The 27,688-nt window shown below is 38.3% G+C and overlaps 1 protein-coding gene across 1 annotated transcript; it reads right to left on the reverse strand.

Annotated features, from left to right (window-relative positions):
• Positions 1-84: 84 nt before the first annotated feature.
• LOC131353984 (electrogenic aspartate/glutamate antiporter SLC25A12, mitochondrial-like) lies at positions 85-23,099 on the reverse strand. Its single transcript, XM_058391163.1, has 18 exons — positions 23,007-23,099; positions 22,191-22,244; positions 19,295-19,440; positions 18,500-18,615; positions 18,121-18,260; positions 16,942-17,088; positions 16,448-16,586; positions 15,297-15,390; positions 14,365-14,449; positions 12,985-13,063; positions 10,496-10,654; positions 8,418-8,470; positions 8,118-8,198; positions 4,731-4,871; positions 1,360-1,498; positions 978-1,136; positions 744-834; positions 85-663 (listed from the first exon to the last, which is right to left on the reverse strand). Exons 1-18 carry the CDS (start codon positions 23,016-23,018, stop codon positions 456-458), a joined length of 2,043 nt encoding a protein of 680 aa, XP_058247146.1. The 5' UTR covers positions 23,019-23,099; the 3' UTR covers positions 85-455.
• Positions 23,100-27,688: the final 4,589 nt, after the last annotated feature.

A 27,688-nucleotide genomic window follows, 5' to 3' on the forward strand; every position in this document is an offset into this window, starting at 1 on the left:
TTAAATGTTAAAGCGTCTCCAATTAATATCAAAGCAACGTAAAAGCTTTAAATAAACCATTACATTTTATTTCAGTAAAATACATCAAATGCATTGCCCCCCCCCCAAACACTGTTCTTGATTTCCATATGAACTAAAATACACTCTGTCAGAATTTCCAGTGAGTAGTAAGTACATCCCTCCACTTTGATTACAGCAGCGGTTCCAAGTTACACACTTTATCACTGGCTGTGTTGCATGCCTGAACACTTATGCAAGCCACACGGGGAGTAATAAATAAATAGAGTAATAAATATTCATGCAGGAAGATGGAAAATCACAACTTTTGTTAAAGAAATATAGAGGAGTGTCACTGTGTCTACATGGAGTTTGGGTGAAGAGGCCACAGATACAAACTGAATGTCATAAAGGCACCTGCTGGTTGATGTTGCCTCTGCTGGATGCTGAATAGAGCTCTACGAGGTCACAGCTGGGAGAGATGTCGGAGCTGCCTTTACTGTAACAGTGTCTGATGACTTGAACTTGGGGAGGTGCAAACCAAACTTGCTTTCTACACCTGCAAACGTAGCAGCAGCCAATCTGTAACCTCCAATGTGCTCCGCATTCAGGGGAGGAAGCTCGGAGATGCGGGACTTCGGCGTCGGTTCTGATCCTGTAGGACGGCTGCATGGGAACAAGTAGGGTACAATTAATAAACGTAAATCGAACAATTATTATTAAATAAAAGTGAACGTAGCACTTACTGTCCTCCGAAGTCGACGTAAAACCATCTCTGCAGGAGCTCATAAGTGACCAGTGTAACACCAAACTGAGGGGAGGACCTAAACACACGCGCTGAAAGGAGAATGAGAGCTGCATGACTACACACAGGTACCTGACTTCAAAAGTGCATTTATAGGAGTCAGTGTGTGCCTCATTCTACAGTCATGAACCCTCTCATTTCAGTGCCACATGCATGGTCCATGTGTGTTCTGTACCTCCTGCTCCCTTCCAAAATGCTCTGAAGCCCTCTTCTCTGTAAATTTTCCTAAAGCAGTCGATCACGCCGCTGTATGTGGTCTGGCCTGCGCGGGCTGCCACCTGCAGACGTGTTTTGATCACATCAGCAGGAGTCACCAGAGAAGCAGCAGGGACACCTAAACAAGACATGTTCAGTTATCCACAATACACGGAAAATGTACCATAATACAAAGGTGGGGTACCTGATCTGAATTTCTTACCCTGCAACAGTACAAGAAAACATTCAGAACTAGCACAACACTTCAAATGTATAGCTTGAGAAACCTGAACTGTTTGAGCATTTCCTTCAATTTTACCAGTCACTAACCCACTAGAATTTACAATGATGATACTATGTACCTGCGATGGCTCCTGCGATGAGGAGCTGAATTGCCCCCAGTCTGCCGTCCTCATCAGCTAGCTGTGCCTTGGTATGAGCGTACACAGGGAAGTAGATGGCAGAGAAAGGAATGTCTCTCAGGAAGCAGGCTTTTGCTCCCTACAACCAAACATTCAGAGTGATTCTGGTTAAGAGCAGCAGTATGGATGATATTCTACAGTACTATTTATTTATTCATTTTAATCTCAGACAAAAATCGCCCATAATATATCTCTTTAGTCAGCTGATGTAGTGACCAAGGACAACCAGTGATAAAGCTCTTGCAGCCTGACAGATATTTGTTTTTTTGGTGTGTCTGCTGTTCCAATGCTCATCTAAAAGCATCCATTTGGAAGACAGCATAAGATGATGTGAAAGCTATAGGACAGCTGCAGGTATAGGTAGTGGCAATGCTGAAATATATGAAATAAAGGATGCTAATGGAGAGAATAAATATTCTCTTAATCTCTAGCGCACTTAAAGAATGGTTCTGCTTATGCGACCTGCACAGACCCACACTGCGCTCACTGATAATGGAAGCACAACATAGTAATTTTCTTTAATCACACAGTATTTGTATCATTGGAGGATCATCACCAAGAATGATTAGATGGAGAGAATATGGTATTGCTCACTCTGTTATAGAAATCAGTTCAGATTTGTAGTACAATTTGTATTTAAATCAATCAATAAATAAAAACTTGACTTCTGACTGCTACAAATCTCTGACACTAGAGACTCCTTCCCCAAATATTCCATAAACAAATTCTGACAGTAAAAGTCCACATCTCATATATTCTGTACATTTTTTTAACCCTTTTATGTGAGCATCCAGCATACAAATCCCTGTTAATATAGAAATGATCAGGTAGAATAAGTGTATTAATAAAATCTGTGGTGCATCTTGCAGATGGTACTACTGTCAGGGCTGGCATTACAGAGGATTAATCAACGACTGCTTAACAATCAGAAATGGAGAATTCAACAGCACTGTGGTATAAACACACAGAAATAGTGCGAAACTGAAGCTGAATGGTTTGTAAGTAAATGCTGAGTAAAGTCAGACGGGATGAAACAGGAAAAACATTGCAATGTGTTATTCAACAGTACAGATGTGAGAAACATCGCTCTGACAAGGTCTGAGAGGGGACCGCACAGATAGCTTTATTATTTGGGTAAAAATAAGGATTAGTTGAAGTTGGCTAACTGGCAGTTTGGATTGACTCTAGTGCATGTTTTACAAAAAAGAAACAAAGGGGGAAAATTATACACATCCCCTATGATGTGTTTAAATTTTTTAATTTTACGGCACATTGACGGTAAAATCCATGTCTCTGCTTCTTATAGCCGAGACTGCAGACGAAAGCAATTTCATTTAGTTTTAATCTAGAATTGAAAATAATCCAATTTCCATTTATGTGACAAAGTTTTATTCCCATTCAAAAAGAGACTGTGGGTTAGTTACTAATATTTCATTGGCTAAATAAATGTGAGAAACGAAGCACATGTATCATTTTAGCCTTCGTCTTTGTGCATTTTGAATTCTACAGTCTAAAAACACTGCAAATGAGCTTAAGACATCAAGCTGGCTTCGGCTTCGGCTTCGCTCACCATTAAGAATCATTTTATGTTGAACTGAATGAAATGCCACTTAGGAACAAGTGAGATGCAGAGCAAACCAAAACCGAGCTGCTGATGAAAAATAAAAGAAAAACAGGGACATGAGACAAAATGCAAAAGCACTTAACACAGGTAAACACAGTCTCAGTCTCCAACACCCACCCACATAAAGCACAATAGACATCTCTCATGCGCCATCACATCCACAAGCTGGAGGCACTCTGACTCAGGCACAGTTTGAGCACAAATAGCTTGTGTTTGCGTCTTTTCATGCAGAGAAGCCGAAGTAGGCGTGTTCACATTTTACAAAGCTGCACATTGTCTGCTCCTCATTAGAATATGGCATATGAGAACGCTCCTGGAGATCTAAGGCAAAAGCCACAGGAACTTGGAGAGCACCAGCAGCACAATCTTTCCACCTCCTTTAGTGTTGAATACTGGCTACAAGAAAAAACCTGTATGTGTGTTCTTGTCTACATCCAAGTGTCTCTGTATGCGTGGGTGACAAAGACACTGGAGACTCTTAACATTCTAATAGAAATAATATGATTGGCTCTATGACCAGCTCTAGCATGTTTACAGCTGGTCATCATTAGCCACTGATTATGCAAACACACAACATCTCCCTTCCTGCGGTGTGTGTCCAGATGAACCACACCAATCACTGCAACCGCTCTGGTGTTTCTAGCAAATCAGGTCTTGGAGCATTATTTATGAATGTTTGTGTTGCTAGATTTGATTGTAATGTCCATGGATATTATCTCACATTAAAAATGAGCCACAAAAATGATGAGTTATAAAACCTGAAACTGACATAAGGTTCTTAAACACACAAATGTAAAGGAAGATCCAAAAATTGTCCTATCCAATACTGATGATTAAAATGTAAGCAAAACAGACAACAGCCATTAAAAATGTAATACTGGTGGTTCAACTAGTAAATAAGAAAGTGAGAAAGCAGATAACCAAGCAATGAATGAGTAAGTCATGATTCTACTGGAAGAAGAAGTAGAGCACCTCATTCACTCCGTATTACACACACAGTGCATGCTTTCCAAAATCAATTAGATCTTTCCAATCATAATGATGCGTGACTCAAGAGTTGTTTATGGCTACTGAGAGCTCAAGTCTTTTTAACAGAAAATCACCATGAATACTGATTTTACCATATAAGGATATTTGAGGGTGGATCTAAGCGGAGTTAATGTGTTTATTCACAACTGATTGAGATTAATAAACAGACGCAGGTAGGAAGTACTTAAAAACAAGTTCTCCTGCATTTGGAAATTTTCGTAGAAATGCTTAGAAATAGCGATAGCAAACAATTATATGATAGCGTGTGTATATGTGCGTATTTGTACATGACATGACTAAAATGTCCTGACAAAAAAAAAACAGAAGTAGCCAGGGATATGCCTTCCTTGTCAGGACTAGCAAGTCTTAACAACAAAATTATTTTATTTTATTTTATTTATTTATTAAATAACATATATATATGTTTTTTAATGCAGAGTGAAAAACCGTTTCTTTGTGGTTAGCAGGGTTCAGCTATCTGGTGAAAGACAGCACATTAAGGTTCATTTCATTTGTAGAAATAATTATAAACCCACGAGATATCTTTTTTTAAAATTTTTATTATTTTATTTTTATGAAACACTGATGGCCATGTGTGGTGTAATATGATGTGTCTAATAACGTTCATAAAATGGCTCACTGTTACTATACAGCTCACCTTGTAGAGTCCAAAGAATCCGAGATCTCTCATCACAGTAAGAGCACTGACACGTGGTCCGGTGGTGATCTCACCCGCAACCTGCAGACGGATCTTCACTATCTCCAGAGGGTTGGTGAAGATCACCTGAGAGCCTCCAGCCTGTAAAAGATAAATACACATGAACATCATTCAATATACAAACATATAAATTCTCAGTGTCCTCAGAGCTCCACTTATTAATGTGATATATCTACCAGCTGTGTGGCTAATAATTAAGATTATTACTTCTGCCTGATGTGATATAATAAGTTTATAAAGGCATGCTGAGAGCTGCAGCTAGGAAGTTTATTTTTTAAGGAATCTGGGGTCCTATGAGGTGATCAGATACGACGCCACTTGAGGTTGATGGTCTGGCCTCCAATTTTTGTCACATCAGCATTCTCCTCCCAGTAAGCACTTCTAAATTAGCTACATAAACTCTAAAACAAGGCTTTCTTTAAGTGAGTGTAGTCTCCATGTCGGCACAAACACACTGGTGTCCATTCACAGTAGAAATCTGGGGGTCATGTCAGAGCAGCGTTGGTGTTAGACGGAGCCTAGCAGCCATGACCCTAGCACCAGTGCTGTCTACCCTCTCTGGCCTAGCCTCAAGGCTGCAGTACCACCCCCTCGTCCTCCTCATCCCTGTCTCCATCACTCTCCACACACACACTCCTCAGCCTCCCCTTCTCCTCCCAGGGGACAATTTGTTCTGAGTGGGGACAGCCTCAGGCTTTACGGCCTCTGACTCTGGAGCATCTATCACCCCTCTGGAGCCTAATCAGGGCCGGGGGTGACACCCGGGGTCGAAGTCGATTCTATAAACATCCGAAAAGCTTCTTTTAAAAGCACAGAGATGGTTCATCATGATCAAAACAGTAAAGACATCTGCTTCTCGCTCTTTCTCTCTAATTAATCTAACCATTATATAGGTATATAATGTAGTATTTGCATTCATCTTAATTCCAAATAATTCCCTGAGTTGTCTTTCAGGCATAACAGCCATTTTATTTATAACCAGCTGTCCACAGGTCCTTAAGTCAGGAATAAAACATGTCAGCGCATGCTGTTATAAGAAACTACTCTTTGCCTGGTGTAAAGCAAAGCAAAGCAATATGCCAACCATTATTGAATTTATTAAGAAACACGACTTGCTTTTTAACCAGTTTTTAGTGTAATGTTATGTTTCAACAGTTAATGTTTTGGAACATCCACAATTTCCTGCTATAAGTTATATTGTAGTTCCCTCACTGGATTCTCTTTTCCTCTCTCTCTCTATTGAAGTTTTAAAAAACACATCTTGTCATTTTACCGAGAAACTGTGAGGAGCCCTGAACACTCTGCTGTGTCAGAAAACTTACTGATTATATATTACAAAGTGCTGACACTCGAGACTCCATCCATAAATGTCAAAAAAAAAATCTTTCACTATTTTAATGATTATATACACCTTTCTTTGTTAAATTACATTTTTTTTTATCAGCATTAGATTACACGGAGAGTTCTGTGTATGAGCTGCTATGATAGGAATGATAATTTAGAACAAGTGTATTAATATAAAACTAGTAGTTCAATTACAGCTGGAAATACTGTCATGCTTGCTGTTATAGAAAATTTTGTAAATTATGTAATAGAAAATTAATACATATATTAGGATTTGAGAATTCTATAAAAATATCATCATTTGAAATTATATTGCAGTAGAATTACAGGTATTACATTATCATATTTTCTAATTTATACGATTACAGATATTGAGCTTTTTAGGCTCTTGTTAATCAAGTGTCAAAAGATTAATCTAATATTTCTTACATTTGTTTAACATCTCTCATTACAAGATCATTTATTTCTAATTCCATGCTTGAAATTGTGTTTGTCCATTGGCTTAGACAATTTTGCTTTGTATATTTTTAATTAATTAATGCTAAATTATAAGTAGAACCAGTATCACACTTTTGTCTTAATTTAGTCTTATATTTGTTTGGTCTCAAAATTAGTAATTCAACTAGCTTTCAGGTTCTAGGTTTCGTGTGATAAGACACCATTTTGTTTTTGCATTAAAACCCTAGTTATTTTTTTTTTTTAGCATAAAACATTTTAACACTCACAGAAGATATAGTTCTGTACATATTTGCTATGGAAGTCATAAAATAAATACATGCTCACGTGAGATAATTTGACAGATAATATAATTTGGTGTTTTGACTGAAAATTAAATAATAATAATAAAACAATGATGCCCTGACAATTCATTCAACTAATTCTACACTGCAAGAATTTTGTGCTCATGCATAAGTCTTGCAGTGGTCCAAAGCAGAGGTTTCCATCGTACTTGGTGAGACGTCATAAACGCGTGCTCGTCTCGTCTGCATGTTGGCTGTTCGGCCAAGCCTGAGGCTGAGAAGGCCACAGGTATGTATGCTGCTGTCAAACTCAATAAGATCGAGCTCCACACAGTTTTAGCCACAGCCCTCCAGGGCATCTTCCCCCAATTAGTCCCTGACAGAGGTTGCAACCTTCCAGACCTGACCCTCTTTGTCCAGCTCCAGCCTTCACTTCTCTCCTCTATCCGGCTGGCCTGGTCTCTGTCACCAGGACTCATTACCCAGATCAGGCATTGCCGTATCCACATCCTCTAAATCCCACTGGTAATGCCAGTGTGTGCTAAATTATAGCACTGGGTAAAAATAGTGTGCTCACACTCAAGCATCATTTTTCAGATTGTGGTCAATTAGTGGGTTCAGGGTGCAGAAGAAGAGTGGCTAGAATAGGCCAGAGGCTCTGTACAAGCCCTGATGATGGTTCAATAACAGCCACAAGTCACTCACTCTCCGAGAGGCAAATTATGGAGAGTTTAAAAAAAAAAAATCACTTAGGATATTATCATTTGTAAGCGTATAATTGTAGCTTCACATCTGTCAGAAAGTTTCCTTGAAGGAGAAAGAAATCACAAACCCCTAGAGTTTTCAATTAGCTCCCGGGTGTTTTTTCTTTCGCTCTTTTCGTCCTTGTTTGAAGCTCACCATTTATTCATTTACAAGCGTAAATATTCAGTAAAATGGAACAGGAAAATCAGGCATAACGCTTGAGTTGAAGAAACAGCGCTTTTGACGTCCACCACATCAGAATCAATTATAAGCCGAGTGCAGAGAGGAGAGCAGCTGCCTCACTCAGACCTGCTTAACATGAGGGACAAGAGCTCTTTCAGCTGAGTACTGGCACCACACACACACACACGCAGTCAGGCACCATCACCACACACACTTATAAACGCCATACTTACATTCTCCAAACACACACCCTCACAGTGATCTACAGACAAACAGATATACAACAGGAGGTGTGTACAAACACTCGTGTACTCACACAGCCTCCTGCCAGCACTTCTGCAGCCAGTGGAATGGTGTCATCTTTATCAGTGAATTTATCCCTCACAAAGTCATTGACCTGCAAAACAGGCAGTCAGTCATGTGATGGCTAGCGTAAGAGACAAGTACATCTTTCTGCTGTTGCTTTATACAAAACTATTCATAATCGCTGTAATAAAAACACCAGGACGTGTGTTTCATTTACACTTCATAAAATTAAACCTTGGGTGTGCTACAACTGTGCATAGGAACAGACAAGGCTTAAGAATGATTAGATGTGGACACTTTAATGACTTGCAGTGAGTTTGATAGCCTTCTCAGGAGCCACTCCGATCAGCTGTGGTAACAGACCTGCAGGGGAGAGAACACACACAGAAATGTAATATGTTACATGCTGGATTTAAATACAGCTGACAGAAATGCATTACATCATTCACAACCTGCATGGAATAAAACACGAAAGAGCATGCTGTTATATGAAAATAATGACTTTGTATTTCTCTTTCACCAGCAGCAATTTGCCAAAGCTAACAAGTTTTAATTTATTAAAGAACAAGAAGTCAGATTTTTATCTGGTTATTCTTACAGCTATCAGTGAAGCAAGTTAGATCTTGTTATCACTTAAAACAACAAGCGGTCAGTCCCTCGTATTTTCTCTCCAAAAATTACAATGTCATTTTAGCAAAAAACTGCAAAGCCTTCTGTCCTGAAGCCTACTTTCCTGTAGAAACACTTCACCATGTGAACAATTACATCACACTGACCAACTAACAAATTCTCAATTGTCCACTGAAATGACGATGGTAGTGGCAGGCCAATAAACAAACAAATAAATAAATAAATAAAAAATGTGGAGCCTCCACAATATCACACTTATTTAAGCTGTTACTATAGAAACAATAATGTTATAAAAAAAAAGAAAGCAGAAATATAAAGCAGCTTGCCTTGCTGCTGTTACAGTAAATTAATCAACACTTTCTGACCAAACAGATTCGAGACTTCAATTTGGCACTGTGCTACAAATACGAAATAAGAACCATGCTCGTAACTAAACATTACAGCTAGCAAGACTAAAAACATCTTCTGCACATCTATTCATAGATCTGCTCTGAATAAAACAGCTAACAAGCGACCATTCAAACAAACAAGATAAAATTTGAGGAAACATTTTGGAGCGTTTGACAGCTGTTGGCTGATGACAGCAGTGTGCAGAACCGAGAACAGAAGCAAACTGTCTGTGTGTCTGTGTGCGTGCAAAAGACGGAGACGGGCTTGAGAGAGCCGTTTCAGTAGATCTCAGTCAGCTGCTCTGATAAAACTCTGCCGACTTTGTGAATGTATCTGTTCAGGTCCTTCAGTGTGTGTGTGTGTAACCCTCTGTCAGCCAGTATGATACAGTCTGAGGGCAATGCTGACTGAGTGGACGACGTGGCACACTGCCAACATGTACAACCAGCCAGTCTAGCTATCTCTATGCTGTATAACAATAGACAGAGAGAGAGAGAGAACAGCAGGAAGGATGGTGGGGGGGAGGAAAAAATAAGAGTGTGAACAGATAGGACATGATGCCAGCAGAGAGACCAGGAGGTAGAGAAGCAGAAGCAGAAAAATAAAGGTTGCAATGTCAAAAGCAGCAGCAGATGGCAGTCTTGGACTCCCTCGCTGTCTATGATGCCATTTTTTTTTTTGCTCAAGGTGTGGACAAGCAACATCTACATTGGATTAGTCGACTGTGGGAAGCTGCTGCACTAGTTCTGGCAAATCTCTTTTGCTGTCTGACTTCTCCAGACACACAGGCCTCAGGGGTTTAATTCCATTACAAAGCAGTCACTACAGGACAGACCTTTATTCCACAACCCAGTGGCACCCATTTTCTGTGTTAGAACTGCACATTTAACTAGCTAAAATGAATCTCTGAGTTCAGGTTTTAAAGCCTTTAGCTGGGAACAGACTCGATTCTGAGGTCTGACATTTTTAATGGCTATTTCAGAGATTCATCCCAATCTAGATGTCAATATTTGACAGTACAGTGTTCTGAAAAAACCGTGTCTGCACTGGCTGAATTGGTATATAATCCTGGTGCATTATTTGAGTTGTTTGGCAAGTCTTTTCTTTATTTAGTAACCATTCAATGTTGTATCAACCACTAAAGCACTAAAGCTATGTGCTTTGGTATTAACTTGTGTAGGGCCACACATGTCAGTGACGCAGTACACAGTTCATGATAATCCAGTATAAACCGAGATAAACTTCACTCCACCTTCTGCCCTGGTACAATGGGTTTATCGGCTAACACACTGAATCAGGTGACTATTATCACAAGCATATCATTTATACTCTCTTTTGAAGATGTCTTATCATGGTGGAAAGTTGTACCTCTGTAGAAACCGAAGAATCCCTCATACCGGAGCACCTTTTTGGCACAATCGAAGCTGTTCTTATACATGAGCTCTCCCACAAAGGAGCCAGTGGATCTCTGGTTCTGCATTCGTGTCTTCACCAGATCGATGGGGTACACCGCCGTGGCACCCGTGGCTGTAAACATAAGGCACATGAAACTATCCAACCTCATTTTTAATTTGAAAAACATTTAATATTAATGTATGAATGAAACTCAGACAAAAAAATATACATCAGAGCTTTTGGTATTTACGTTTAGGTCTGCATATTGTCAACATCTCTGTGAACATCAAGTCCCCAAGATGTCACACTTTTCATATTCTCCTAACAATTTTGTCCCAACGTCAAGTAAAACACAGTACAAACACAAACAATGTATGAAATCCTTGGCGTTCAATCCTAAACCACATAAACATGAAGCAAATGAAAAAAAAAAAAAAAATCTACCTGCATTGACCTTTTACTTTCCAATTTATCCACCCTGGTTTTGTGTTTCCTTTCTCCATGCTAAAGATGCCTGAATAAACTGTACATGCAGAAAACAGTCATTAGGCTCAGACTGAGTCCATACACTATGCTGTGTGCCTGTGGGAACTTCCAGTTCCCACACAGCCTTTTTGTATCTGTGTGTTTATTCAATCTTGTGAGCATTAGAAAGCGTGTGTGGGAGAAGGATATGTATGTGTACGCATGTCAGAGGATGTATGAGGCTGCGTTGGTCAGGATCTGTGTCTGACATATGTGCATGTGTGAGAGCTTGGAGGCTGTGAAAATGTGCTGCGTGCATGCATTATGCTGTATGTGTGTGTGTGTGTGTGTATCTGTGTGTGCGGTGTCAGCTCAGCAGCAGGTTGCCATAAATGCCTCTCTCAGCCTCAAAAGCTTGTCATGTCTTGTCTCGACTTCAAAGCATGTGTAACGTCTGCGTCTCTAAAATATGCAGAGGGAGTGTGAGAGAGAAAAAACACCCGGAGAGAAAAGGTTTTCTTACCCTTCCTACCTGTAGACAGGTAGCTGCTACAGAAATCTGCCCTTTTGCAGTTAACCCCACCACAATGTTCGTAGAACTCCATTTCATCTACCGTATTTGTAACCTTTTTTGTGCTTATTCTACCCTCGCGTATGAATGAAAATGTAGGAGCATAAAAAAAATTTCTGTTAATACAAATGTGCAAGTGTAACACACACATTCAGAACGACAAACTCAATGATGAACCTAACATTAGAGAATGTTACAGAACCTTAGTTTGTTTCATTTTATCCACACACACCCAAATTCTTCCATCTGAAAAAATCCATCGCCGAAATGACAAGAGGCATATGCATTTTTAAATGCTTAATTTACGGATGCTTTTGGCTGAATGATTGATAAAAGCAGTTTTCACATCAATGTTTATCGACCGCTCAACGACAAATTCACTTTTACTTCAATTATAACTGAGCCTCAATTCAATTTGTTTCTAATGCGAAAGAAATGTTAAACATTCTAACAGGTTCTCACAGGGCTGCTTCACAGGAAACAGGTTGAAAAACATTATATATTCAAGAAATATAAACGTCCCTGGTTAACACAGAACATATTCATTAATAGAGCACTGATTCTGTAAGGAAAATCAAGGTTTGTTGAGGTTTGAGAAGCAGGTAAAAGATAGAAATTTGTGTACAAATCATTCTACAAAATGTGTAGGAAATCCTGCCTGCTGATTTCCTCATAAAACCGCAGAACTGTGTAGAAATACTAGCATTAAAAATGACAAATAATGATCATACCAAATATTGTTTCCGGTCCTTCACTGTTATTGTAGATTTTTTTTTTAAAGCATATTACACAACATAAAATTTGACTGTGTTATTCTCACTGTATTTTTTTGCATAACTGAAGTATAATATTTAGGCACTCATCCACCGTAACCTTAAGAGACACACTTGTCAGATTTGGAAGTGACATTTCAGAGAAGGAGTTATGATCACTTATTCTAATTGATGTCACAGTTTAACAGTTATCTCCATCATAATGTTAACTTTATAAGCTGTTGATCTAAAGCATTAGCAGCATAAGTGCAACCAACTGACTTAATTTCTGCCAACAGACAGTGTGATCCTTTCAAAACCCTCACAAGCCTGCATGTGAACTCCATTGTGTTCGTGTGTATGAGTGTGTGTAGGCATACGTGCATGTGTGTGGGATTGTGTGTGCGTGCGTGTGTGTGTGCGTGTCATTTTGTCAGTGGTCTCCTTGTATCAGTTCCTTCTTGGTAATTATTCTGAGATTCCACCACAATACCGGAAGATTTGTGTCATTCCGGAACTCAGGCCTCCAAAGACAGCCTGGAGCCATGGATCAGTCTCTCTCTCTCTCTCTCTCTCTCTATCCATGGGACAATAACAAGCCCTGGGGCCTCCCTATATGTCAGTCTGGCCATCTCAAGTTACTCCTCAGCCAGCGGAGCTTGGACGTCACTCACCTCCCGCGATGGAACCCAGAGTGAAGCGGTACGCAGACTCAGCAGCCTGGAGCCAGACCGGCCTCGAGATGTCTGTATGCTACAGCAAAAAGACAGAAGGATAGTAGAAGAGGGAGAATAAAACACTGAGCAAGACTGGCGGGAGGGGATGAATGAATTGAGCTTTATAAAACTATCGCCAACCAGATACTGTGCGGACAGAAGAGTGCTATAGAGCAGTTGACAGGAGAGGAAAGATGTGGAATGTGCTGTAGGCGCCTTGCATCTTACCCTCCTCTTTTCCCACTCTTATTTATGTGAAGATGGAGTCCTGTCTGTAGATGGTTAAGATTACTTCCAAAAATTCTGAAGTAATAAAATTGCTTACAGTACGGCGATTAGCTGATCTTTAACTTATCACCCAAAGCAGGACTTTCTAGTTATCAGGCGGTCTCGCTTTCTCCACCATGATGCAAAGGAGATGATTATTCCTGTGAAACGTTCAGGGCACTGATAAGCATCTACATGAGTTGCAAAAGTGTGTTTGCATACTTATGAGGAGTCTATGTCTCTCTGTCCTATGTACTCTCTCTCTCTCTCTCTCTCTCTGTGTCTCTGCACAGCTGTTTTTACTGTAGGGCAGAATGCTAATGAGGCTGCACTCTGATCAAAGGAGCTTGTGCAATTACCCCAACTTCCACCCGAGGAGGCCTGAGAACGCCACAAATGTGTGTGTGTGTGTGTGTGTGTGTGTGTGCATGTAAGTGTGCATGTTCCCAGTATGCTGTTCCAGACCTCCAGCAGTGAAGGCAGAGACCACAGCACTGACTAGATTAGGCCTCCAGACACACCCTCAGGTAAACTCCCACCATGTCACTAATGCTCTCCATCTCACTGCTTCTTTTTCTTGTCTTTTCACTGATTCTCTGATTATGTTTTGTCTGCCTCGTTTGCTTTCTCCATCACTCTCTCTTTCCCAAACTTTTAGACAAAACAGACCTTGCTTCGGGATCTTCACACAATGAGGCTTCAGAAAGCCCAGGCTGCAGAAAGGCACCTATTAAAGACTCTCAGATGTCAGTGTGCGTGTGTCTCTGTGTGTGTGTGTGTGTGCGGAGGGGTATGTTTGTGATGCATGTATCTGTGCAGAGGTGACAAGCTTTTACTGGGGGGGAAATTGTGGATAATGTTCTATCCAATTAGTTTTACATAATGCAGGATCACAAAGAAGAAACCATCGCCCTACTAATTCTATTATGGAGAGAGCATGTGTAATTTCAGTGTAATAAGAACGTGGTTATGTTATTACCCAGCAAAAAGGCTCAGAGATTAAAGTGTGCTCTCAATCTGCATCCAGAGAGAGAAAAGTGAGAAAACCGAGGAGGTGTCTAGGGACCTTACCTGCCTCTGCACTTCAGCTAGGTGATAAGGCAGAGCGCCTTCTTCCAGAGGAGCTATCCTCTCAATATCAGCCAGGCTCAGCCTTCTACACACAACACAACAAGGAGAGACAAATGTGCATACACGTGTGTGAGAGAGGCTATAAAGAGACATATATGCAGAAAGAAAGAGAGAGGAAAGGAGAAAGATAACAGAAGAGAAACAAAGACACACAGCAGCAAGGGTTAGATTGGGATGCCAGGAAAGCTTCACTTCACTGAAGCCAGAACACCAAACGCGCTGTATCCCTCCCAGCAGCATGAAGTCACATTTTCCATAAGCTTTTTACAGTGCCGTAACACCAAGTTACTGCGTGCTTATACACGCAGACAGGTAAACAAAGCTGGACACGAGCCTGCAACACACACAGATACACACACACGTAGAGTGAGACTCCTTCAGAGAGCCAAAGAGACACACGCAGTGCTCTCCACTACATGCTGCAGGCATTCTTATGGCTCCCTCATGCTCTCTTTCCCAATAAATCAACTGGCTGGAGCCACTGTTGTTACAGAAAACAGGCAATAACACTAAATTTACAAGCTATAAACCATGCTGTAATGTTTTAATGGCATTTATAGATTCATTCAACAGAGGCTGTTTTTGTGAAATGCGTTAGATAGGTAAGACCAACAGGGCACACTATACTGCAAACGTTCATGTAAAACACCATATCGACTGCGCAGGTTGCATTCAGGGCAAATAAATCTGATACAGAAGATCTGAGAGACAAAATGAACCAAAATCTCTTTTCATATAGTGATTAAGCATAAAAAACACAATATGGGGATATGATAAGTGTTTTAAAAAAAAAAGATAAATGAATGTGGCTACCATAATAAAAATTACCATGTTTTGAATTTGTTCATAGAAAGATGTTTAGCTTTGGTTACCCTGAATGAGTGTGGAGGCCAGAGAGCTGGTACAGGATGTCTATCTCCATCGGAGTGATCTGACCAAATCTATTGGCAGCATTAACAAATTCCTCTGGGGAAAGAGCGATGGAGAGTCACGTAAATGACACTAATACTACTAATACCACTGCTGCTAGTGCTGCTACCACTGATAACACTGGTATAAAATGATAAGGTAGATATAATAATAATTACTATAAATATTACAGAATACAATCAATAAAACACACTTTAAGGTAGGAAGCTCAAAATAACAGTATAACTGCCCTAGTCTGCATAGCTAGTCTGCTAGCGGCGAGAGAATCTGTGCTTGGTAAGAGCAAATCCTTTTACAAACTGATATGTCAGACACAAGAATGTGTAATGGATGAGTTACGCAGATCTTGCAGTATGACAAGAGGAGAATCAAGCGCATCCTAATTACTGTGTCTACACAAATAGCTGTACGCACAGTCGAGTAAAGTCTACAGTTGAGTATATATCCTTCTGCCATTTTGGAGTTTATATATAAAATATAAAAGCATGTTAAATTTAACAACATTATTTATCAATGTAAATCAGTGACACTTAAAGTAGAGCCCATGAAGCTCAGCCAGGAATTGAGTTACAGCAGTAAAAAGCTCATTAAACCGTTATCAACGTTATTTTAGCATTCTTATCATTATTAGTCTCAATGACTGGACACTAGACTTGAATGGATTTAATCCAAACCTCAAAATCTCAAACTGAAGTAGAAACAAAAATAACACTTCCAGGAATAATAAGACCTAATGATGGCAATAAATAGATAAACATTATTGTACATATTTAAATAATATTGAAATATATGCTGAATTACTGTATATCAATGCTGAAAGGGTCTCTGGAATTTATTTCACAGTTAATAAGGGTCACGGGCTACATGAAGTTTGGGAAGACCAGGTACAGAATAGTACACACTGGCATTAAGCTTTTGTATGGCGTTTATCATTCTGAAATAACATTTCATTCCTGTTTTGAGGCTTGTCTTGTGACCAGCACCAACTCTGCAGTACACAAACAAAACAGGAAATGGCGTCTCAGAGTTCTAATCTGTTATCTCTCACTCATTCTGAACTTCCTGGAAAATATAAAAGAGCTCAGTGAGATACCTTTGGTAACGAGGGTGTCCTTGCGCGTGCCGGCTATTGTGCTGTAGATTTTCCGAATGATCTCCATATTGTTGAGGAGAGAGTTGAAAGCATTAAAGAAAGAGAAGCTAACCATGTGAGTAGTGCCTCCTCCCACGACCTGCAAATCAGGGAGCCAATATAGCATTTATTAAGTGCAGTAATGTTAATATATTATAATGAATGATACGATGAATCAGCCAGATCTTTCTACACAAACGGGACAAAAGTGTTTTTAAGGCTTACTTATTTTTTTAAAAACTGCTTACAATATCAAATGCTTTTCTGAACATATAATCGTTCACTTATTGTACTCGGTCACACACTAATTAATCTGATTGTGGACATGTCCAGGGGGTTGATTCCCAGACATAGGTTAAAGAGATAAATGAATTAACAATCAATACAGTCAGTTATTTAATGTTTTAGACCAGAATTTGGTATCACATGCACCGTGGCTCACACTGATTACTCACTGAGACAAGGTTTTCCTCAACAAATGGGGTAAGCACATGATGGCGGATGGTGGACATGATGTCACTGAAGTCTAAGGCTGATATCATTCCACTCTTCCCCTTGTCTTTCACAGCGAAGGCCTGCCGGGCATGCTCCAACTGCAGCTCCTACAGCAGGGAAAAAATGCAGAAATATGTGAAAATGAGAATATTTTTCATTTTGTGGTTTTACACAAATACTAATGACGGTGAAGAAAACCATGTCAGTCAAGACCCTGTTTTCTAACTGATAGATGTTCCTTTTACATAAGTTCATCAATAGACAAAAAAAGACAAAAAAGAGTTACTATCTTTCGCACTAATAAATCCAGTGGAATCGTGAGCCTGTGGCATGATGTCAGAATGAGTCAGGGTTTCTCAGTCATTTTGTGAACCACAGAACCTGTAGTTTGTCTGACGATTACAACAAGCTTTGTGCTTTGCGTGCATGCCTGTGCGTTTCTGTGCATCCACATTCTATGTGTGTGTGTGTGTGTGTGTGTATGTGCACATGTGTGTGTGCGTGAGCTTAATGAAAACCACATCAGGTGTAGTCTGATCCTGTGCTGCCTGCCCTGGAGAGGAGGCAGGTGTTTCCGGAGCAGGGGGCTGTGATTTAGCCGGACAGGCCTGCAATCAGACACATGAGCTGGAGGAGAGAGAGAGCGGGAGGAGGGGGTTGCACCAGGAGTCAGCACTGCTGTCAAAACTGATCAGATACTACCAGCCCCTCTGATTTCCATAACTCAACATGCCATCAACTAAAACGGCAGCCATCTCTAACTGCTTTCATCTCTCAGGAACACAGTGTGTCTGACGGACAGAAGGATCACCTGTGTCCTAAATTTAAATTTCCAAACAAAGTGCACTTTTTGCTTGACTTCTCACATTCCTATTAATGAGGTACAACTAGAACAGGCTTGCTATCCTAGCTTATCTAAAGTGCTTTGAACCAAGCAAAGATACAAGGAAATACACTGTACCAGAAACATGCTCATGTTTTCCTGTGTGTGGGTCTATAAAATAAAAAAATAACTGATACATTAAAGGTTTTGTGTTCTTCACAAATTGCATGTGGAGATATTTCAGCCACAAGATGGCAGAGTGAAAACAAACTCCTAGGACCATGTTGGTGAGGGCTGGAAGGTGGGTGTTCCCCACCTGTAGGAACTGGGTGAACTCTAAGTAGCTGAGGTGCTTTTTGAGGTCCTGTCCAAAGTGCAGGTGGATAAATTCACAGTTCCACTTAAAGGGGATATGATCGTGAACAGTAGTCTGGCTGAAGATGTCTTGTACATTTTCTACAAAACAAAAACACACCCAGCTCCTGTTAATTCAATTTCACTATTAGTGATATTAGCCAGGTTTTTATGTTGTGATAGACATTTCATATTTTATTCAGAATTTATTATTTCTTTTCAGAGGGACAGTGGGTTATAGATTTAACAGTCATTAAAATCAGTTATAAAGTGCATGAATAATAAGGAATAATAAAGGCACTTTGAACTAACAAGTTCAGAATTTGCTAGCAGCTACATACCAAAAGATACATCCCCAGTTCCGGTCTTGTCAAATAACTGAAAGGCAACTAGGAAAAGGGAATCAGGCACACATAGCACTGATTCAAAGGCCAGAAACTCCTGGAAAGAGATCAGTCTGTTTGGACGAGAAAAAAAAGAGATAGCTGAAACACACAGATACAACTTACAATATTAATATTAAGTGTCATACAATATTATTAATATCAATATCAGATATTAACTTACAATATACTACAATCTAACAGAACTGTTGCTAAATCCTATGAATTTTTTTACTACATGACATCTATTCAATAAAATGGTGTATCACCCACTCAATGCAGTTATTTAAAAGAAAGTCATTTACATCAGCTTTGACATCAACTTGTACAGCTATATAAGCAAAGACATGATGGAGACTTCAGGTAGCTCTAAATCATTTTTCAATTTATTTCCGTTTTCAAGAAACAAAATTTAAAAAAAACCCTAACATTTCACACAGACTGGACACTTGTACTGAGGATTTATGCCTAGGAGAATAGCTGGACCAACTACTGCTGCTGTTCCAATAAGCTATTAAAGTGTCATAAAGCATTAAACCCTGGCAGGAGAGTTGGAACCTCAAATGCACTGGAAAAAAAAAATTGAAAGGAGAGATAAATCATTATTAATCTTCCTTAAACACCATGTGATTTTTCTAAAAGAAAACAAAAGATATTCAAAATTTCACTTGCTAATTTGCTGAAGAGTTTTGAATCTTATTTCTGCAAGCATCAATATCAGTCTTAAAGTTGAGTTACTTCGTTAACTCTTACCCATCCTTAGTGGTGTCTGCAACCCCAGCAATGAGTTGCACAGTTTTGGGATTGTGGTTAGGTTGAGTATGGAGACCTAGATAATTCTGAACAAAGTCTTCAGGAGTCATGTAATGCTCCCCATCCTTATCCACCACACTTGCATGCTGTGGGAAAAAATAATAATAACAAATATATAGAAAACTCGACTGTGCAAGGTCCTTTAAGCGTTACATAAAGCTGTCAAATTAGCGAGGTAGGTCTTCTAACCAAAGCTCCAATCTCGGGTTTGAGCATATTTTTTAATATTCCTCCTGACAATTTTTTGCAAAACCATTCACCTGAGCAGTTTCCTGCTTTCTCTGTTAAAAGTTACTCGGTGAAACTGTTGCTTGTTGAACGTTTAAAAGTAAAGAAGTACAAGCATTTTTCATCTCCTAAAATAATAATACATCCTGTGCACTGACAGTAGTAGGAAATTAAATGATCTACAGACCAACATTTGTTTACTCTCTCTATAAATGCTTCAGTGAAAGATGATGTAAAATCAGCAGCAATCTGTCCTTTGTATCACTGTTCTCACTGCTATTATATGACCACTTTATTCCTCATTACAACAGTAATTGCTCTAAGCTGAAACTGCTTTTCAACAGTGTTTCTCTCTCTCTGTGAGAACGTCAATGTCATTGATTTATGGTTGCCTTTGCAAACCCAGTGTATACTCTGTCTGAAATACATCGATAATTTCACCTTATTCATAGATTCCATTGAAAGCTGATGAGTTCAAAGTACACAATCAAAAAGAAAGAAAGAAGGAAAGGAGGAAAGAAAGCAAGAAAGAAAGCAAGAAAGCAAGAAAGCAAGAAAGCAAGAAAGCAAGAAAGAAAGAAAGAAAGAAAGAAAGAAAGAAAGAAAGAAAGAAAGAAAGAAAGAAAGAAAGAAAGAAAGAAAGAAAGAAAGTCTTACAACCTGTTAGGTGTGCAAAGGGATGATGATTTCTGCAATATTATTACAAGAAATCCCAGAGAACTTGGTGAACTTGGTGTAACGATCAAGTAAACACATGAAGCGCTTATATCATTACAAAATAGATTACTCAAGAAGAAGATCAAAAGACAGCTATATTTACACAACTGGAACATGTCAGCAGCAGGAAATTGTGATACATACACTAAACTAACTATACATGAAACTTTCTTATTTTCGTTTTAAAGTTTTATAGTACATACCGGTAAAAGATAAAGGGAAATAGCAAAAGATACCCCTTTGAAGCAATATACACACTCTCTCTTTCTGTCTCTTTCTCCCTCCCTCACACACACACACACACATGCACACAAACACACTCTACAGCTAATGCTTGTGGAGAAAGCATTAATTCCAATCAATTTATTAACAGCTTCACCATATAATTGAGCGCAAGTTCAGCCATGGTAAGCCTAGAGTACTTCATCATCAAATCAAGCACGTAGTCAGCACTGAGTGAAATAGTACTCTTGCTTTCAGTGGCTCCTTTACACATTATAGCGGACTTCATTTCTGAGAGCTACTTAATTATTTCATGCGACGAGGGTGGTATTAAAATCATAGCTCCGTCAATTATAGATTTGATCACTGTCGAGCAAGGTTAACTGTGCAGTGATGTGTGGTGAGAGAGTGAGCGGCTTTTAAAATGTTGCTAGGTTAAAACGGGAGCCACTCTTTTTGAGAGTTGTCGAAGTGCTTTCAATAACTAGCTACTGACAGTGTAAAGTAACATCAGCTGCCCATAACTGCTTTACTGTGCCATCACAGATTCACAACCAGCCCAGGCACGGAATTACAAGAAACTTAGTGCTCAGGGTCTTGTGCGAAAACACCCTGTGTTGAAGTTTGCATGCACATTGAATAAACTGCTTGCTGAGACTACATGAGGCTGAAATAAATGTCAGAGGTTGGGAGGAGTCCAGAAAGGGCAGATACCAGGGTGAAGAGAAGAGACAGAATTAGTCCAAGCATGTGTGTGACCTTTTCTGTAAGGTCTTGGACCTCAGCCAACTTTTGGCACACATCCTCGAAGACTAGTTTGCACACACAGAGGTATAGATCAGTGTGCAAATTCCAAATGGGCAATTTTTGTTTTTAAAACTAGTTTATTCAAACAAGGGCTTATATTAGGGCTATCATTAGTAAAAAATATACTCGTGGCTATCTAAGTTCCTTCACTTATTTTTGATCAATTGTTGGAAGCTTATATGAAAATGATTTAGGACACACTTTAAATAAAAGCATGCCTGGCCAAAACATGTAAATGTAACAACTATGCCCTGTGACAGACTGGCGTCCCATCCAGAGGGTATGACCACCTGAGCAGGACATGCATTTTGCTGGCACGACTCAGGTCCACCGCAAACCAATACAATGTTTTTCTAACAGATCACCTTTATCCGAAAGGAAAAAAAACATTCCTATTTGTTCTCTCCAGGGTGATAATACCTCCATAGACAGGGTATGAAGGTTCAGTGCATGGGCTGATGAGTATGAAAATCATGTAAATCATCTATTATGAACTGTACAGTCAGCAGATCTGTACACAATGATCACCGGACACCATGCACATACGCATACACACTCACATAAACACACACACACACCTTTCACACCTAGGGGCTGTGAACTTGCAGTGCTACCCACTATACCACCCACTTTATGTTAGATTTCCCTTTAATTTGTCACAAACCTATAACATCTAGCAGAGATTCATTTATCAGGAACGGTACGCAGAGCTGCTCAGACGAACATGCAGTTTCATGATACCTTTTCTTTTTAATCACCGAATCAGCTAAAAACTGCACAGCTCATGCACGTGTATGATAATGTGTGTTTTCAAAATATGAGATACATTGTGTGACTTCTCAATTCAGAATGAAACTCTTACCTTCAGGAAAATTTCTTTAAGTTCATTTGGGTTGGCACGTTTAGTGGACTGCACCTGCAAACACATTTTAAATCACTGAGACCTACATTAAGATCTTTGCACTATTATGTCATACGTGTTGTATATAACGTATATAATCATATCCTGCAATTCAATTCAATTTCATTTTATTTGTATAGCACTTTTAACAGTGGACACTGTCTCAAAGCAGCTTTACAGAACATAAAGAAACATAGAACAAAAGCTCAAGATTAATATTAGACTTATATTTAATATCATTTGTATTAATCCCTAAACACGTTTAGAGACGTTTTACAATAGCAACAAGTGTCATGTTTCACCAGATACGACACCAGATCAGATTATTACCCATGTTCATCTTTACACGATATTCAGCACATGAAATAAAACAAGAGTTAAAAATAAAAAGTCGATCTGTGTGTATCCCGGTGGGTTTATTACTATAGGAGTATAAACAGCCAGTTTGTGTCTCTTCTGGGCATGAAAATAATGTTAATGTGAGAAGTAAACTCCAGCCCAAACAGCCTGGATCACTGAAAGCGATAAGAAGTAACACTTTACATGCAACGTTGTTTATTTATTGATTTATTTCCCAATACAAATGAAACATACATGCTCTTCTTCTAGGAAAGGGACAGCCTGAAAGAGGCTCAACAACAGGAGGACACTCGACAGCCGGCACAGAGACAAGTCACATGCGTGAGTATTAATATACAAGGTTAGAAACTCACAAACCGAACAAACCAGGTTTTAATAGTTAGTATTTTTCACAAGCATAAATATTGATAGAGTCACCTTGGCCGCCATGCTGGGTGTGACGTCACTTTTCCTCGCGCACGCTTCTTGGAGTACAACACCTCTCCGGCTGTGTGCTGAAGAGAGGGATATTCCTCCACTGGGATGTCGTTTAGTGTGCAGCTGATATAAAAACGTGTGTTTAGTGAAGGTGAAAAGACGTGTTAGATTTAGGTAGAGAAAATAATATAGATGCACGTGTCAGTAGCGAATAAATAACTTAAATCCTTAATGAAAGTAATCTTGAGTCAGCATGTTTGCTGGTCTAACTCCACTGTAGCTACACTTTACCTGGCAAGATAATCATTAAATTAAAATTTTTTTCTTCTTTCTACTAATTATATAATTTTACATTTTATATTTGTGCGTGTTGTGTCTTGTAATTGTCTAACACAAGAATTTTCCTCATCAATAAAGCATATCTATCTATCTATCTATCTATCTATCTATCTATCTATCTATCTATCTATCTATCTGTCTGTCTGTCTGTCTATCTGTTGCTCTATCTATCTATCTATCTATCTATCTATCTATCTATCTATCTATCTATCTATCTATCTATCTATCTATCTATCTATCTATCTGTCTGTCTGTCTGTCTGTCTGTCTGTCTATCTATCTATCTATCTATCTATCTATCTATCTGTCTGTCTGTCTGTCTGTCTGTCTATCTGTTGCTCTATCTATCTATCTATCTATCTATCTATCTATCTATCTATCTATCTATCTATCTATCTATCTATCTATCTATCTATCTATCTATCTGTCTGTCTGTCTGTCTATCTATCTGTCTGTCTGTCTGTCTGTCTGTCCATTGCTCTATCTATCTATCTATCTATCTATCTATCTATCTATCTATCTATCTATCTATCTATCTATCTATCTATCTATCTATCTGTCTGTCTGTCTGTCTGTCTGTCTGTTGCTCTATCTATCTATCTATCTATCTATCTATCTATCTATCTATCTATCTATCTATCTATCTATCTATCTATTTAATCTTTCCATGGCTGATCCATATTAAGTTTTGAAAAAATGTATATCCATTTAAGATTTTAAATAGTCTACATGTTCAACAGGTGTTTTTGCCATTGCAAAACAATTGTATTTCATATGATTACTATGGTATGACCATGATTTCCACTAAGGATTTGCCGTTGTTACTGTGCAAACCATGAAAACCATGGTTATGTGACTGTACCCATGATTACACATTTCAAAGATCTTGTCGTCTAAGTGAAAATTTGTAAAACATTCATGGCAATTTTGTTTTAGATAATTCCATGGATGATTAACATTTCTAGCTTTCTAAATAGTTGCGATTTTGACATGTTTCTGAAAGTTAGAGTTCATGGCAAACTAAGGGACCCTTTAAGATTGTAGGATATTTTATGCCACTATAACACAGAACATTTAGGTTGTTGTCAAATTAACTTCCCAGTGTCATTGTGAGTTTCAGTGAAGGTAAATTGTTAAGGCAACCAAACCAGGGTATTTATTTCAACTTTGAAATGTTTTTTCTAAGAAGTCTTTTTTTCTTGTAATGACTTTAGGTGTCATTTATGGTACAAGGTTATCATATACTTTTTTTATTATGGGGTTTGGGGTACCTGACAGGCTGTTATTCACATCTCAACAGACGCTAATTGAGTGTTGACTGATTGGCAGCAGTGTGGCCACAGGGGTGGCAGGTTTTGCTACCCCAATTGCCATCCCCAACTCTGACCTTAAATAACATCTCTGAGATACCTATTACTCATGCAGTTCAGTCAGACTTTATGAATTATATCTGGCTCTGGTTAATTTATATAATTTATGTCATTTACAGTTATATAATTGTAATATTGCCAGTGTTGTGTTATTATATGAGAAACAACTCAAATATCTAGGTGGTCTCCTGCCATGTCTGAACTGAGACATACCACAGTTGACTGGGCTGACCTTCTTCTCTTGGCTTCATTGTTCATTCATGGCAGCCATCACTATAATCCACAGTGGCATTTTCCTCTACACCCAGACTTATGAGGATCCAAAAATGAATGCTGAATCTACATTCTTGTGTTCGTCATCAAAAGCATTGATTCAGCATCAAGCACCGACATCAGAGTCCACAGAAAGCACACGTGTTGTTACACACTGATTGCTTTGATGTGAACGGGCATTGATTAAACAAAAAAGACTTTACAATCAAGAAATAATACATTGAATTTCAGCTGATGTTGATGCTTAGTTGATTTACTGTTGATTTAATATTGAGCGGTAATGCACGAAATCTCTAGAATGTACCAATAAGAACAGCCGACACAAATCCATAAGGCCATTTCTTTTATTTATTAGAATGTGTATAGCTTTCCCCCAGGTTTTTTGTTTGTAGCATATAACATAGACCATATTACTTAAATAAAGTAAAAAAAAAAAAAGCTTGGTCAATGGTGTAATTTTGTGGCTAAATAATAGTATATTAAAATGTAATATATAATAAAAATGAAATCTTTATGGATTTTGTTTTGTTTTTGCATATAGATTGGTCTGTATTTTAGAATCCCATAGGGACACTTTTATTCCTTTTCACATTGTTGGGCAAATAATACAGCACAAAGCTTTTGTCTTGATCATTAATGATGTAAGTGTAAAGAAAAGCTGCTTTTAGTTTTCTTCAGACAGCACAGGGTTTTTGAGGAAGCTGTTGTTCACAAATATGTATATTCTGTTTCTGAAGGTTTAGGAAATGTGTCATTAGACCTTATTTTGCCTGTTCCTCAGAAGAGTTATAGGAAAAATGTAGCCTAATTCCCCTCAAAGAACACAAAGAACTCGCTTTAGAGTACATGCTAAGTTTTATAAAAAGCATTTGATTCTTCTTCAAATAATCCATGCAAAATGCATATCTAAGACACTGGCCAATGTTTACTTAATTATTTAACCATTTAATCGAACATTTATTATTAGATACTTCATAGTGTCTCTATAAGTAATACAGCAGTGGGTTTTCTATAACAGTATGTATAATGAGTCATGGCAGCAAAGGTCTAACTAAGGTTGAGAGAAACCAGGCAGGTATTTCTAATAGTACAGTAATTGGTGAAATGTTTACATTTTCTAACCCGAGAACAGCAGCAGCTCATATTATGCTATGAAACTGGAAAAAAAAAAAAAAAATTAAGACTTTATTAACTGCATTAAATAGATGCTTAGAAACCAGAGTTAAAGAAAAGTAGGAAAGAAAAAAAGAAACCAATTCACAGTATAGAAATAACCTGACTTGTGTAGAATAGTATTTTCTCAGGCATTAATTAATATTTAATTAAAATTGTATTATTATTATTATTATTATTATTATTATTAATCCCATTTTAGTTGTAAAAAAATCATTTATTTAGTATTTTTAAGGCTATATGGGCCTCATATTATGCAATCATTTACAACAAGAACATGAATTACTTCTATTAGGTTAAAGACCAGTTGTTTTAAGATTTTATTTATTAATTAAATTTTCTGATAGCATAATATTTATTCATGAAATTGTCTTATGAGAGCTGAAATACAATGAAATGCAATAAATGTTAAAGACTGAGAGAAAGAAAAAATAGTCTAAGGCACTGCATAAACAAACCATTGTGACTTTTGAATTTCTTCATGTAAAAAACAGCAGTTAAAAACAGCTTATGAAGTAAAATAATATTAACACATTTATAATAATGATGGTTGACACATAGTAAAACAGCACTTAAGATATTAGATTTAAAAAATAATGAAAAAATGTGACTAGAACAGCTAAAAAGCAGATTTTAAGATATGAACAATATTTATTAGCAATTGTTACATCATGTAAAAAACAGTAACTTATAGCACCTTAGAAATGAAAAAACAAAAACTTGTCATTTACTAACAGGTCTTCTACATAATACCATGGGAATTAATTAATTTGGAACAAATGTTTGTTCGGACCTTTGTCTTCTGCATTTGCTTATCATTATACCAGCTGATATCCTCTCATGGACTTGGCCAGAAGTAGTATATCCATTAAAGTGCATGGATTTTACTATGACACTGATGCCCTTAACATCTGAAATGATAGGGTATGCTTCCTAATCGTAATATACCACACACCATTGGTCTATATCAGTGGATGTGATGACCTCTGGTCTCCATTTGGTGTGATCTTCAGGTTTGGAAAGTGTTGCAGCCGTGATGATCATGCCTTCTATAAGGTCAGAACAGGGACAATCCATTATGCCTGCTTTGATTTTGCATGCATATCTGAGGTTCTAATATTTAATTTGGCCTTGAATGATGGTTATTACTTCTTCAAGTTTCCCTTTATAGCTGATAAAGAGGGCACCCAAGGCAAAAAACTATGAGCTTTACTACAACTTAAATAGTCATAATGCAGATCATAACCCTTTTTGTGTGTGCGCACTTGTAGAGGTAGGACAATTTACCATCTCTCTCTCTCTCTCTCTCTCTCTGAAGTAAATTAAACTGGCTTATTGCTGAGCATATAAACCCTACATTTTTGTTACTCTGGAGAAATGCATTATTTAGTTTCACTGACTATGACAGAAAGGTGAGCTCTCAATTTTATTTGATTAAATTGATCATTATTTTAACCAAATTTTACATTCACAAATCAAATTCTTTGGTTGCCTTTAGGTGCTATTTTTATCTAAAAGTTGTCCACAA

This window comes from Hemibagrus wyckioides, linkage group LG06, assembly GCF_019097595.1.
Source record: "Hemibagrus wyckioides isolate EC202008001 linkage group LG06, SWU_Hwy_1.0, whole genome shotgun sequence".
In the NCBI taxonomy this organism is placed as follows: Eukaryota; Metazoa; Chordata; class Actinopteri; order Siluriformes; family Bagridae; genus Hemibagrus; species Hemibagrus wyckioides.